At 33.9% G+C, this 15,582-nt stretch overlaps 1 protein-coding gene across 1 annotated transcript in view; it reads right to left on the reverse strand.

Moving 5' to 3' along the window:
- The window catches only part of LOC130860318 (calcium-activated chloride channel regulator 4-like), a 65,280-nt gene that overhangs the window by 16,685 nt on the left and 33,013 nt on the right, over positions 1-15,582 (reverse strand). Inside the window, 3 exon segments of the mRNA XM_057748379.1 lie at positions 8,699-8,869; positions 10,757-11,024; positions 11,632-11,847. Of these exon segments, the coding sequence (XP_057604362.1) occupies positions 8,699-8,869; positions 10,757-11,024; positions 11,632-11,847 (655 nt within the window).

Raw genomic sequence — 15,582 nt, forward strand, 5'->3', positions numbered from 1 at the left:
AATGACATTTTTCAGAGAATGAAAAAAATAATCCTCAAATTTATATGGAACCATAAAAGACCCAGATGCCAAAGCAGTCCTAAGGAAAAAGAACAAAGCTGGAAGCATAACACTTCCAGACTTCAAATTATATTACAAAATTATAGTAATCAAAACAGCATGGTACTGGCACAGAAACAGACATATAGATCAATGGAACAGAACAGAGAGCCTAGAAATAAACCCTATGGTCAGTTAAGTCTACAACAAAGGAGGAAAGAATATACAATAGAGCAAAAACAGTCTCTTCAATAAGTGGTGTTGGGAAAGCTGGACAGCTACATATAAATCAATGAGTTAGAACACTCCCTCACACCATATACAAAAATAAAATCAAAATGGGTTAAAGACCTGAATATAAGACATGATAATCATAAAACTCCTATAAGAAAATATAGGCAAAATATTCTCCGACATAAATTATAGCAATATATTCTTGGATCAGTATCTCGAGGCAAAGGAAATAAAAGCGAAAATAAACAAATGGGAGCTAATAAAATAAAAGCTTTTGTATAGCAGAAGAAGTCATCAACAAAATAAAAAGAAAACTTATGTAATGGGAGAAAATATGTGCAAGTGATATAACTGACAAGGGGTTAATATTCAAAATATATGGACAGCTTATATAATTCAATATTGAAAAAATAAAAAACCCAATACAAAAATAGGCAGAAGACCGAAATAGACATTTTTCCAAAGAAGACATATAAATGGCCAACATGCAAATGAAAAGATGCTCAACATCACTGATTATTAGTGAAATGCAAATCAAAACCACACTGAGGTATTGCCTCACATTGGTCAGAATGACTCTCATCAAGAAGTCTACAATAAATGCTGGAGAGGATGTGGAGAAAAGGGAACTCTCCTACACTGTTGGTGGGAATGTACATTGGTGCAGTCACTGTGGAAAACAGTATGCAGGTTCCTTAAAAAGCCAAATATAGAGCTACATATAATCCAGAAATTTCACTCCTGGGTATATATCCAGACTCTGATTTGGAAAGATATATTCACTACAATGTTCATAGCAGCACTATTTACAACAGCCAATACATGGAAGCAACACAAGTGCCATCAACAGATAATTGGATTAAGAAGATGTGGCATGCATATATATATATATATATATATGTATATGTATACAATGGAATATTACTCAGCCTTTAAAAAGAATGAAATACTGCCATTTGCAGCAACATGGATGGACCTAGAGAATATTATACTTTGTGAAGTAAGTCAAACAGAGAAAGACAAATATGATATGCTATCACTTATATGTGGAATCTAAAAAATAATACAAATGAATCTATATACAAAATAGAAACAGACTCACAGATTTAGAAAACAAAATTATGCTTACCAGAGAGAAAGGGGAGGGGTGGGATAAAGGAAAGGGGTATTGTAATAATAGATATAAACTACTATACATAACATAGATTAGTAAAAAGAGTTTACTGTATAGTCCATAAAATTGTATTTAATATCCTGTAATAACCTATAATGTGAAAAATAACATGTATATATGTGTGTATCTACATACATTTTTACATATTTTCATATATGTAAAAATTATATATATATATATATATATATATATATATATATATATCTGAATTACTTTGCTTTACACCTGAAACTAATACCATATTGTGAATCACTATATTTCAATGAAAAAAGACAGCAGGGAATTTCCCTGTTGATCCAGTGGTTAGGATGCAGTGCTTTCACTGCCAGGGCCCAGGTTCAATCTGTGGTCAGGGAACTAAGGTCCTGCAAGCTGCATGGTGTTGCAACAAACAAACAAGCAAACAAACAAAAAACCACCACCAACAAAAAACCAGCAAAGTACTACAAAAACAACCAGAAAACAAGTAAGAAAATGGCAATATATACATATCTTTCAATAATTACTTTAAATATCAGTGGACTAAATACTCCTATCCAAAGACATGCAGTAGCTGATTGGGTAAGAAAAGACCCATCTATATCCTGCTTGTGAGAGACTCACTTCAGAACTAAAGGCACACATTGAAAGTGAGGGGATGGAAAAAGATATTTCATGCAAAAGGAAACAAGAAGGCAGGGGTAGCAATACTGATGTTAAACAAAATAGACTTTAAAACAAAATCTATAACAAAAGACAAAGGACAGTATATAATGATAAATGATCAACACAAGAAGAGAATATTAAACTTGTTAACATATATGCACCTAATACAGGAGCACATAGATATATAAAGCAAATATTACCAGGTATAAAGGGAGAAATTGACAATAATAAAATAATAGTAGGTGACTTTAACACTCCACTTAAATCAATGAACAGATCATCCATACAGAAAATCAATAAGGAAACAGTGGTCTTAAAGGTAACATTAGAATAGTTGGACTTAATAGATATCTACAGGACATTCCATCCAAAACCATCAGCATACACATTCTTTTCAAGTGCACATGGAACATTCTCCAGGATAGGTCACATGCTAGGCCACAAAACAAGTCTCAACAGTTTACAAGGATAGACATTATATCAGGTATTTTTTTCAAACTGTAATGGTATGAAACTAGATTTCAATTACAGGAAGAAAAATGGGAAAAGCATAAAAACATGGAGACTAAACAACATGCTACTAAAAAACCAGAGTCAATGAAGAAATCGATGAAGAAATCAGAAAATACATCAAGATAAATGAAATTGGAAACAGAGCTTTCCAAAATTTATGAAATGCAGAAAAAGCAGTTCTAAGAGGGATATTTATAGTGATACAGGTCTACCACATGAAAGAAGAAAAATATCAAATAACAACCTAACCTATCATGTAAAGGAATTAGAAAAAGAAGAAAAGACAAAGTCCAAATTCAGGAGGAGGAGGAAATAATAAGGATCAGAGAGGACATAAATAAAGTAGAGGCCAAAAAACAAACAAAAAGCCCCCCAAAACAACAGAAAATGTCAATAAAACCAAGAGCTGGATTTTTTAAAAAAAGATAACCAAAATGGATAAACCTTTAGCCATGCTCACCAAAAAGAAAAGAGGACCCAAATAAACAGTATAAGAAATGAAAGAGGGGGAATAACAATTGTTATCACAGAGATACAATTATAAGAGAGTACTACAAACAGTTAAATGACAACAAATTGGAGAACCTAGAAGAAATGGACAAATTTATAGAAACATACAAACTTTCAAGACTGAATCAAGACCGATAATCTAAACAGACTGATCACTAGTAGTAAAATTGAATTGTAGTAAAAAGAAAACCTCCAAGCAAATGGAATTCTAGGACTGTATGGCTTCACATGGGAATTGTACTGAACATATAAAGAAGAGATAATATCTATCGTTCTGAAAATATCTTGAAAATTTGAAGAGAATGGGACACTCCCAAATTCGTTCTACAAGGCCACCATTACCCTGATTCCAAAACCAAAGGCACTACAAAAAGAGAATTACAGTATCTCTGATGATTATAGATGCAAAAATCCTCAATAAAATATAGCAAACAATTCAACAGTATATAACAAGGATCATACAATGTGATCAAGTTAATTTCAGTGATGCAAGGATGGTTCAATGTTTGCAAATCAATCAATGTAATACACCACATTAACACAAGGAAGGATAAAAATTACATGATCATCTCAATCAATGAAGAAAAATCCTTTGACCAAATTTAACATCCATTCATGATTTAAAAACTCTCATCAAAGTGGGTATAGAGGGAACACATCACAATATAATAAAAGCCTTTCATGACTAACCCACAGCTAAAACCATACTCAATGATAAAGAGCAGAAAGCCTTTCCCCTAAACTCAGGAACAGACAGGGATACTCACTCTCGCCACTCCTATTTAAAATAGTATTGGAAGTCCTAGCCACAGCAAAAAGACAAAAAAAGAAATAAAAGGCATCCAAATTGAATAGGAAGAAGTTAAATTGTCACTATTTGCAGATAACATGATATTATATATAGACAACCATAGATACTATATAAAGTGTCTACCAAGAAAATATTAGAACTAATTAATGAATTCAGTAATGTTGCAGGATACAAGATTAATGGAACAGAAATCTGTTGCTTTCCTCTACAATAATAATGAACTACTGGAAAGAGAAAGCAAGAAAACAATCTCTTTTAAAATTGCATCAAAAAGAATAAAATACCTAGGAATAAACTTAACTAAGGAAGTGAAAGCTCTATACTCTGAAAGCAATAAAATATTGATGAAGGAAATTGAAGATGATACAAAGAAATGGAAAGATATCCCATGTTCTTGGTTAGGAAGAATTAATATTGTTAAAATATCCATACTGCCCAAAGCAATCTACAGAGTTAATATAATCTCTATCAAAACACCAATGACATCTTTCACAGAACTAGAAAAAATATTCCTAAAATTTATATGGAATCACAAATTGCCATGTGTGTATGGAAACTCCAAATTGCTAAAGAAATCTTGAGAAAAAAGAACAAAGCTTGAGGGATCACACTCCCTGACTTCAGACTATACCACAAAGCTCCAATAGTCAGAGAGCAGCATGATATGGGCACAAAAACAGACACATAGACCAATGCAACAGAATAGAGAGCCCAGAAATAAACCCACGTATCTGTGGGTAATTAATCTATGACAAGCAATTCAAGAATATACAATGGAGAAAAGACAGTCTCTTCAATAAGTGGTGCCTAGAAAACAGGGCAGCTACAGGTAGAATGAGATTCCTCATACCACATACAAAAATAAACTCAAAATGGATTAAAGACCTAAATGTGAGACTTGAAACTATAAAACTAGAAGAGAACATAGGCAGAATTACTCTTTGACATAAATTGTAGCAATAGATTCTGGATCTGTTTCCTAAGGCAAAAGCAACAAAAGCAAAAATAAACAAATGGGACCTGATTAAACTTAAAAGCTTTTGCATAGCAAAGAAAACCATTGAAAAAATGAAAGACAACATAATGAATGGGAGAATATATTTGCAAATGATATTACTGATAAAGGGTTAAAATCCAAATGTAATAACAGCTCATACCACTCTAATATCAAAAAAGCAATCACCCTCATTTAAAAATGGGCAAAAGATCTGAATAGACATTTTTTCAAAAAAGATAAGATTGCCAAGAGGCATGTGAAAAGTTGCTCAACATCATTTCTCATCAGAGAAATGCAAATCAAAACCACGATAAAATATCAGCTGTTAAATGGCTATCATCAAAAAGTCCACAAAAAACAAATATTGGCGAGGATGTAGATAAAAGGAAACCCTAGTACACTGTTGGTGGGACTGTAAGTTGGTGCAGCCTCTATGGAAAATAGTATAAATATTCCTCAAAAAGGTAAAAATAGAACTAACATACTATCTAGCAGTTCTACTCCTAGGTATATATGCCAAGAAAATGAAAATTGTAATTTGAAAAGATACATGCACCCCAATGTTCATAGCAGGATCACTTACAGTAGCCATGATATGGAAGCAACCTAAGTGTCCATCAACAGATGAATGGATAAACAAGATATATACAATGGAATATTACTCAGCCATAAAAAGGAAATTCTGCCATTTGCAACAACATGGATCAACCTAGAGGGTATTACGTTTAGTGGAATAAGTCAGACAGAGAAAGTTAAATACTGTATGTTATCACTTATATGTGGAATATAAAAAATAAAACAAATGAATGTATATAACAAAACAGAAATAGATTCACAGACATAGAGAACAAACTAGCGGTTACCAAATGGGAGAGAGAAGGAGGGAGGGGAAAAAATAGAGGTATGAGATAAGAGATACAAACTACTAAGTATACAATAAATAAGCAACAAGGATATATTGTATAGCACAGGGAAATACAGCCACTATTTTATAACTTTAAATAGAGCATAATCCATAAAAATATTGAATCAGTATGTTGAACTCCTGAAACTAATATAATATTGTAAATCAACTATGCTTTAATAAAAAAAAAAGTTAAACTCAGTGATTCTCTACCACACAAAAAATAGAAACTTCTCTCATTTTGTTACTTGTTCTATATATGCCTTATAGCATTTTTGTCCCTCTTTTCATGTATTACTGTTTTCTTTTGTGCTCAGTTGATTTTTTGTAGTGAAATAATTTATTACCATTTCATTTCTTTTTGTGTATATTCTATAGCTCTCTTCTTTGTGGTCATCAGAGGGATTACATTTAATATCCTAATGTTACAGCACTCGAATTTGAATTATATCAGCTTAACTTCAAAAGCATACACAAATTCTGCTCCTATATAGCTCAATTCCCACCCCCTTTCAGTTATTAATGTCACAAATTACATCTTTATACATTACGTGTTCAAAAACATAGACTAATAATTCCTTTTATGCATTAGTCTTTTAAATCATATTGTAAATAAAAAACAGAGTACAAACCAATAGTACAGTAATACTAGATGTGATAATTGCCCATGCATTTGTCTTTACTAGAGATCTTTATTTCTTCATATGGCTTTGAGTTATTGTCTATTGTTCTGTCATTTCCCGCAAAGGATTCCCTTTAGTATTCTTGTAGGGTAAGGCTAGTGATAATGAACACCCTCAGCTATTGTTTATCTGGAGAAGTTAATTTCTCCCTCATTTTTGAAGGACAGTTTTGTAGGATAAAGATTTCTTGGTTGATAGTTTCCCTCCTTTAGCATTTTGAATAAATTAACCTACTGCTGTTTGTCCTCCAAGGCCTCTGATGAAAAATCTAATTGAGAATCCTTGTATGTGATTATTTCCTTCTCTCTTGGTGTTTTCAAAATTCTCTCTTTGCCTTTAGCTTTTGGCAGTTTGATTATAGTGTGTCTTAGTGTGTATCTTTTTCAGTTTATCCTACTTAGAGTTTGTTAGCTTCTTGGATTTTTAAATTAATATTTTGGCATCAAGTTTGGGAATTTTTTAGCCATTATTTCTCCAAATTATCTCTTTGCCCCTTTATCTGTTTTCCTTCTGAGACTGCCACTGTTGGTATGTCGGTGTTGGTGTTCCACAGTTCCTTTAGGCTCTTTTCACTTTTCTTCAATCTTTTTTTCTGTTCTTCAGAATAGAAGAACAGATCAACTTGTTGGTATCCCACAGTTCTCTTAGGCTCTTTTCACTTTTCTTCAATTTTTTTTTTTTTTCTGTTCTTCAGGCACAGTAATTTTAATTATTTTATTTTCATGTTCTCTTGTTCTTTCTTCTACTTTTGAATCCCTCCAGAGAACTTTAAAATTTAGTTATTGTAATTTTCAGTTCCAGAATTTCTTTCTGGGTCATTTTAATGTTTTCTATCTCTTTATTGATATTTTAATTTTGTTCATACATTGTTTTCTTGACTTTGTCTATGACTTCCTTGAGCAACTTGAGCATCTTTTTAAAAGTAGTTTTAAATTTTTTATCTAATAAGTCTGCCATCTGGTCTTCTTCAAGGACAATTCCTGTTGATATATTTTTTCCTTTGACTGATTCTTGATTTTATGCTTCTTTGTACACCTTGTGATATTATGTTGAAAACTGGACATTTGAGTTTTATAATGTGATAACTTTGGAAATCAGATTCTCCCCATTCCCCTGGGGTTTTTGTTTCTAAGAAATTGTTGTAGGGTTTCTCTGGGCTAGTGATCACCCTGAGGTGTAAGCTTAAGTCTTCTTGGATCTTTTCTGAGTCTGTATCTCTCCCTGGACATGTGTGGTGACTTTCTAAATTCCCTGTACATGTGGTTACTTTTGAATATTCTAATTCTTAAATGGCTGGTCCCCAAAAAGGTAAAAAGGAAAAGGATTCTGTCTCTTTCAATCTCCTGGAAGTCCCTTCAGCAGAGGGGGTGGCAACAATGGCACTATGCTTCTGCATCTGCATTTCCATGATCAGAAGTATAATTGGTGATATTTGGAGGACATATTTTTATTGTCCAGTCTGGCTCCCACAAGCCACATGCAAACCGTTCCAGGAACGTGGGCAAGGTTACCTGCCATGGGGCTAGAGGGAACTGGATCACTGCTGCTGGGCTAAGAGCTGAAATTGGCCAAAATTTAACCATAGTTTTTCATTGAGCCTTCCCCTGGAAGCTACAAGCTTTTAGATATGACTCTATAGCTCCAAAACCATTACATCAGTCATATTCTGCCAGCAGAATTGTTATCTAGGTAGGAAGATGGATTCCTAGCACTTCCTACTCTACTGTCTTCCCTGACGTCACTCCACCAAGAATGTATTTTCAATACTTATCATCACCTTAAACCACGTTTTCGTTTTCTTTTGACTAAAGAAAAATATTCTAAATAAATGTTTATATATCTTTTACAGCATATGTAATCTGAAGGATATATTCTACCATTGGCTTGAATTTAGGTTCAAGACATCAGGGCCTGTTTTACTCAGCTTGAGTGGAAGTTAGGTTTATTATTGTTGATACAGGTAAGGTGCTTGAAACTAATAAAATAGTAACCGACATTTATGGAATGCTTACTAGATGCTAGACATTGTACTAAAGCTTAGGTCACTTTGGAGGCTAAGTATGACTAAGAACTTCAATTCAGAAATATGAAAAGCTATATTTTGAGTTATAAAATGTTTGAAGTCTTAAGTGTATCAACTAAAATTATTCAAACCAGCACTGGATTTCAGATATCATGAGTTACTCACCATCAACTGCCCAGCCAGGTATGTACGTGGCCCTATTCGGTGGACGCCTTAAGCTTCTCATAACGGTGTTTGTTTCTCCATAAACCTGAACTTTTAAGCTATATCTGCCATTTTCTTTATAAGTAGTAAAATATCTGGAGTAGACTCCATCATTCTTGAAAGAATCAGCACCTTGTTATAAAAATGAAGGAATAAATTCTTATTGCAAATAAAAAGAGAAATTCATCCATTTTCTAACTCAAGGATATGGCCTTTATAAGCATATACCCTATGTTGGGTTCCCATCTTCAAACTGACCATATAGAGAAAATTTCCATTATGCTCTGCCAGAACATAGTAGCTTGTTGAATTGGTATCTTTGAGGTATTATGAAAAATATATATATATTATACACATAGATAAATATGTAAGTATAATAAATACCTCAATTTTGTGGCCCTTGTCACCTTGTACTCAGGTTATTATATCAAAAGTACCTTTCTTATTGATTTCTCAGCCAAATAGCCTACTTTTGCTTACTCTATCTAGACACTTTCTTTTAGTGTTGCTTTCTTTTATCTCTCCATTCAAATCAAAAGGGTCCCACTAAAGAAAATGTCTTTGCTTAAGAGTTCTCATCCTAGTCAACTACAAAATACCTATCTAGACTTATTCTTACAGCTATTGCTCTCCTGATTCATTAACTCTCTGGTCTGAAAATGGGAAACTTCATCCACTATTAGAATAAATATTTTGCAGAGCTCAGAGATATTGTATCATATATATACCTGTTATCACCAGCATTGGAGTTATTCACTAAATTTCAAACACATTTCTCAGGGGGTCTTAACACTGTAAGACAGATGTTCTTAAAATGAGGTCCTTGGACCAGCATCATCTGCATCTCTCTGGAACTTTTTAGAAATGCACATTTCTGGGCCACATTGTAGGAGTAGGGAGGGATCCCAGCACTTTGTGTTATAACAAACCCCTTCATGTGATCCTTATGAATACTAAAGTTTGAGAACCACTGCTCTGAATCATTTTAGTACCACTACTTTTTTAGGTTAAAGAATTACAAATTAACTAAGTAATCACTATTAAAACCTTGAGCAATGATAACAAAATACAGGTAGGCTTTAATGTAGCATGGAAGGGGTTAGGAAAAGGGGAAGAAGAGGCAGGGCATAGTTGTGGAAAACGTTATATCTGATGAAGTTACTTAAGTGTGAGTGTAGGGAATTTGAAGCTGTACCAAAGACCAATTTCACCTTCTAAATTTTTCTCAGGACCAACTCTAGTTGAGGATAGGGTATAAAATTATTGAATTAATTACATTGCAAAAGATACTGATAGAAATTTGTGATAATACAGATGTCTACCATATTGGTTGTTTCCTTGCTCAATGAACCGTCAAAAGAAGGTTCAGTTCCCAGAATAATCCAGTCTGGGAAAAGGTCTTTGAACACCACTCATCCACACAGACCAAAGGGACTGAGCAAGGCCAACACTATATCTTGTTTCTTGTCAGGCAGATATAATATATGATGCCCCTGGGCTGATCCCTCCTCTCCTCTGGCAGGAAGACCTGTTCTTGGGTCTTAGTTCCCTAGGAGTATATGTGCACTTTGTTCCAGCAGTTGGAAATTACTCCTGTCTGTCACCCCTTCCTTGATAAGAGCCTGAGTTCTACCACTTACCTTCATCTGACTTCTTATACTTCACCCTTCCTGGCCAGATTTTCTTGATCATGTGCCGCTAAGAAACACTTATTTAGAGTTCTTTTTATGCTGCCTCAATCTCCTGAATGAGGCCTTTCTATATGACAGACATTGGTTGTCTAGATAACAAACAATAATGTCAATAAATAACAATTATAGAGTTCTTACCATGTGCAAGACATTTGCAAATCACTTTGTAGGTTTTACCTGGATAGAATATCCTGCTAGTCCTGTTGTTTATCCATAATCTACATCAATTCTTCTGGTGCCTGTCCCCCTGCCCTACACTGCCACAGGGATCCATAACATATCCTGAGTTATGAAAATATAGGCTTGTTCAGAGAAACCTGTGAATTACCTGCACCATTATCCAAAAGTTCCAAAACGTCTGTATTCCCGTTATTTGATTCAATGAAGGCAGTCACATTGGCTCCAAGAATGGGTATATACCCTTGTAGAATTGCTGCTTAAACAATCATTGGGCTGGGGAAGGTGTCTGTGTCTTTATTCATTCTAGCATTCACTGAGATTGGAGGCACAGAAGAATTTGCTGCCTGAGAGTTTACTGTGACAGTTAATGTTTCTGGGTTTGCTTTTGCTTGAAGAGTATAAGTCCAAACACCCACCTAAAAATTCGATGGAAATATAGTAAATATCAGATACCAAGCTATTTTCTGTTTCCGTTATCCAATTCTAAAGTTATCATATAAATGTAGTGTAGAATAAGCAGATTTTTGTGGATTTGTACAACATGCCACAGATGAGCACTGTGGCAATTCAGACAGGGGAGCTAGCCAAATGCCATGCATAGTGTCTCTACCTCATGCAATCTCTGGTGGGAAATGTAAATCTCAAAAGATTTCCTTCCTTTTGGCCTTTATCCTTTGGTCTCATCATACACAGTTTGTATAATCCTGGTTGGGCTTAATTAGGAAGGAGCCTGTAATGATTTATACACCATGTTGAAAAGACACCCCACATTTAGTCTTCAAAGTTCTTGACCAACCTGAATTTTACTCATTTTTTTCCTTTCTCCTCATATATAAATTCTTCCTTCTTTTTTCCTCCCATCTAATTCTTAGGATTACATAGGGATAGAAATCACATTCTATTTTATCATAGCTTTGAAGATGATACAATTATTGGCACTCAAGATTATATTTATGATAATAAACAATTTATTTTCACCTTTTGAAAAAATTTTAAATAGAAGTCTAAAAGCTGATTGCTTACCTTTGCAGTTCCTGGAATACTGAGATAGGCCATTTTGGAATCTTTGTCCACTGTGAAACTTTCCATTGATGTTCCATTGAGATCCCAGAGAGAAATAACAGGAGGCTGTTTGTCCCATGTGACAAGAAAGAATGTGTTCTTTCCCACAGTGCTATCAATTAGTACAGTGCCATTCATCCATCCATTACTGTTGAGTGTTAATCTCTTACTTTCAAGCTGTTTAAATATATTTAAAAAATTAATAACTGGGGAAGAGTCATTTTATTCTTTATTCTTTTTTCTTTGTTAGCATAGTTCTTAATTTATGGCCTGAGAATAAGCTTAAGTATGGCATACAACCATAGCTTTGAAATATCTCTGAAAGCTGACTAGTATGTGACAGTTGTCAGTCAGAAAATGTGGAAATATAGGGTCTGAGGACAGGACAGGCTATAATAAAAATATTAGAGCAGGAGAATGGGTTTCACAATTGGAGATAAGGCTTTATTATTTTTTTTCTTAGTTGTCTTGGCAAACACTCCAGGTTTTAGCATTAAAGGGTGTTACAACCTCAGAGAAATTAGCTGTAGGGCATGTGTGTGTGGATGTGTGTATGTGCACACACATGTGTGAGTTCATTTGTCCATCTTTGTGGTGGCTCAAAAGAAAACACTTATTGGTGCCTAGAGTATTTGAGGAGAGACACAGTGAGCAGGGCCTCAAGATAAAAATAAGCACTATCAAATAATTGAGAAAAGCTTTCACTGATCTTTTCCCAATGTGAGATATTGTAGTATCATATTTACTCTATCATATTTTTCACACATGATAGAGTAAATAGCCCCATATGTTAGATTAAATACATTCAAGAAGAATACAGAAATGGCAAACTATTCTTTATGTAAATTGCAGTCCTGGGAAGAAAGTGAATGAAAGATAGGACCATTCTCTGAGAAGGACTCTGAAGAAGGAGTTTTTCAAAATCTTTGTGGATGGTTATTGGGAAAAGCCAACTTTATCCAGTGACCAAGTAGGTGTTTCCTGGGTGGATGTCATTTCAGGAGCAATGGGAAGTCCCATTTGTAGCTAAACTCAGTTCTAAACCCACCTTCATTTCAGTTCTGAAGGAAGAGGTTGAATTCTATCCTTCAAACATAATTGCTTTGACAAAAATCTCAGTCTTCTGTAAAGTCTTTGAGTGGAAAAAGTATTATTATCAAATTAAATCTGAATATGAATAACTTTTTTAGACTCCTACCAGAAAATTCTAATAAAGAAATAGAGCTTTGGCTCTATACGAGTACTAGGAGAACATAACTGAGTAAATACTGGGACATATATTTCTTTCATATTCCAGTGGCCACCACTCAAATCCAAGTTCTCATCAACTTATGTTTGGTTATTGTAACAGGAATCTGGTTGGCCAACATATTTTAAAAAGTCCTGCCCATCATATTCATGAATCTAAATTAATCTTGCAAGAATTTTTTTAGTTTTTAAATTTCATTATTTAAGAACTTAACTACAAATGAACGGAACAGAATTTTCTTCCTGTTCCTCCACTCCCTTTAAAAAATCCATGCTCAAAATTTTGAGCATCACCTTTATGCAAATATTTCATTTCTGGCTGATTTCCCATATTCTGCTCTTTTACTTTTAACTGCCTTTTGAGAATTCCATTTAAATGTCCCACCAACTAGTCAAAGTTACCAAGGCTCAAACACAACACAAAACAATATTTTCAAAATCAGTTCTCCCTCCTTGCTTCTCAGTTTCAGTCTGTGTTATCACCATTCTTTAGTCAACCAGGTTGACAACCTCAGAACTGACCTCTATTCTCCTTCAGTTTTTACTCTACTTTCTGCCATGCTAGATCTCCAGACCAGTTTGTACGACAGTTTGCCGGCTATCTTCAAACCAGACCTCTAGATCAATCTGCATATATTATTTACCCCCACATCCTACAACTTCTGTACTTCTCACATTGGAGAGTAGAGGGGAGTAGGTTTACTTAGGTGATCGTTGGCAAGTTTTCATATAGGCAGAGATTTGATGAACTGGAAGATGGGGTATAGCAGTCTTGGCATAAAGAAACATGATATAGACAGTGAAAATGAATACAGAGAGAAACAATTTTTGTAAAATATATTTTGAAATAAACAGGCTCTGTTGACATTATAATGGGACATGAATAGAGAAGAAACAAAGTTTACTCAAAGTTTTTGAATCTAAGTAATGATAGTGCTTTTGAGACACAAAAGTTGAGAAAAGTAGTTAAACTCAGAAAGGTGGATAAAATAAAGAGCTAGTGAAAAAAATGGTTGAAGAGGCAAGAGAAGAACTAGACTCATAGATATGTAATGATTATTCACTCTCCTTATCCTGTTCAGTTATTTTCCAAAATATATTTCTTCTTTCCACAGGCCAAGTTCTGGGGTACATTTGTTTGACTTTGAATCTTTTTCACAGCTGTCAAGTGGCAGGGCAGTGGGGCATGGAAGTATTATATTTTAAATGAATTTCTAGAATAATAGGTGCTATATTACTGGACAAAGTCTAACTTTGGGAGTGAAAATTTGACATTATTAGGTTTTGATGTTATTTCTTAATCTAACCCATTTGGGAAAAGAAAAAGAAACAATCAATATATATGCCAGTGCTATTTGTTCACTGTTCAGTCCTTCTTTAAATTTATATTTACGTATTTGATTCACTTAACTAGAAAGCCTAGAAATTCACAATTTTCTTACTGTCTTTGATTGTTTCAAAAGCTTAAAACTTCATAATGAGTCCCAGGAATTTTAGCTCAGAAATTTCATAAGGTTTCATATTCCAAATGAGGAAATGAGACACAAAGAGCTTCAAAGTCTTGTCCTGGTTATGATTTCATATTGTAACTTAGCACTACTACTTTCATTGTGTGAAAATCTGGTTTACATCCATGCTAAAATACATAAGATAATCCCTGAATTACCCATCCATAAATATTAAAGGTAATATCTATTTAGGAAAAAAGTGTAGTGGATTAACTTTACGCATTGGTTTATTAAATGGTAAATAATATTTATTTACATTATTAAAGCATAATTTTGGACATACTTTTTTTTGGGTATAATTACTTTCTACTTTTTAGTCATTTACTATCGTATTCACACACATAAACTCTAATTTCTTCATGTAATTGTATGAATAATTTCATATTAAAGTCCTGATTTTAATTAAAAATTTACTGTGAGAGGGGATGGAAGAAGGTATTCCATGAAAATGGAAACCTTAAGAAAGCTGGAGTAGCAATACTTGTATCAGAGAAAATAGACTTTAACATAAAGACTGTTACAAGAGACAAAGACGGGCACTACATAATGATCAAGGGATAAATTCAAGAAGAAGATATAACAATTGTAAATGTATGTGTACCCAACATAGGAGCACCTCAATATATAAAGCAAATACAATAGCCATAAAGGGAGAAATCAACAGTAACACAATAACAGTGGGAGACTTTAACACCCCACTTTCATCAATGGACAGATCATCCAGACAGAAAATCAGTATGGAAACACAAGCTTTAATGACACAATAGTCCAAATAGACTTAACTGATATTTATAGGACATTCCACCTGAAAGTGGCAGAATACACTTCCTTCTCAAGTGCTCACAGAATATTCTGCAGGATAGATCACATTTTGGGTCACAAATCAAGTCTCAGTAAATTTAAGAAAACTGATATCATATGAAGCACCTTTTCTAACCACAATGGTATGAGATTAGAAATCAATTACAGGAGAAAAAAACTAAAAAAACACAAACACATGGAGGCTAAACAATATGCTGCTAAATAACCAAGAGATCACTGAAGAAATCAAAGAAGAAATCAAAAAATACCTAATGACAGTGAAACAAATGACACTGAAAACATGATGACCCAAAACCCATGGGATGTAGCAAAAGCAGTTCTAAGAGTGGAGTTT

Source organism: Hippopotamus amphibius, chromosome 1 (genome assembly GCF_030028045.1).
Source record: "Hippopotamus amphibius kiboko isolate mHipAmp2 chromosome 1, mHipAmp2.hap2, whole genome shotgun sequence".
Lineage (NCBI taxonomy): Eukaryota > Metazoa > Chordata > Mammalia > Artiodactyla > Hippopotamidae > Hippopotamus > Hippopotamus amphibius.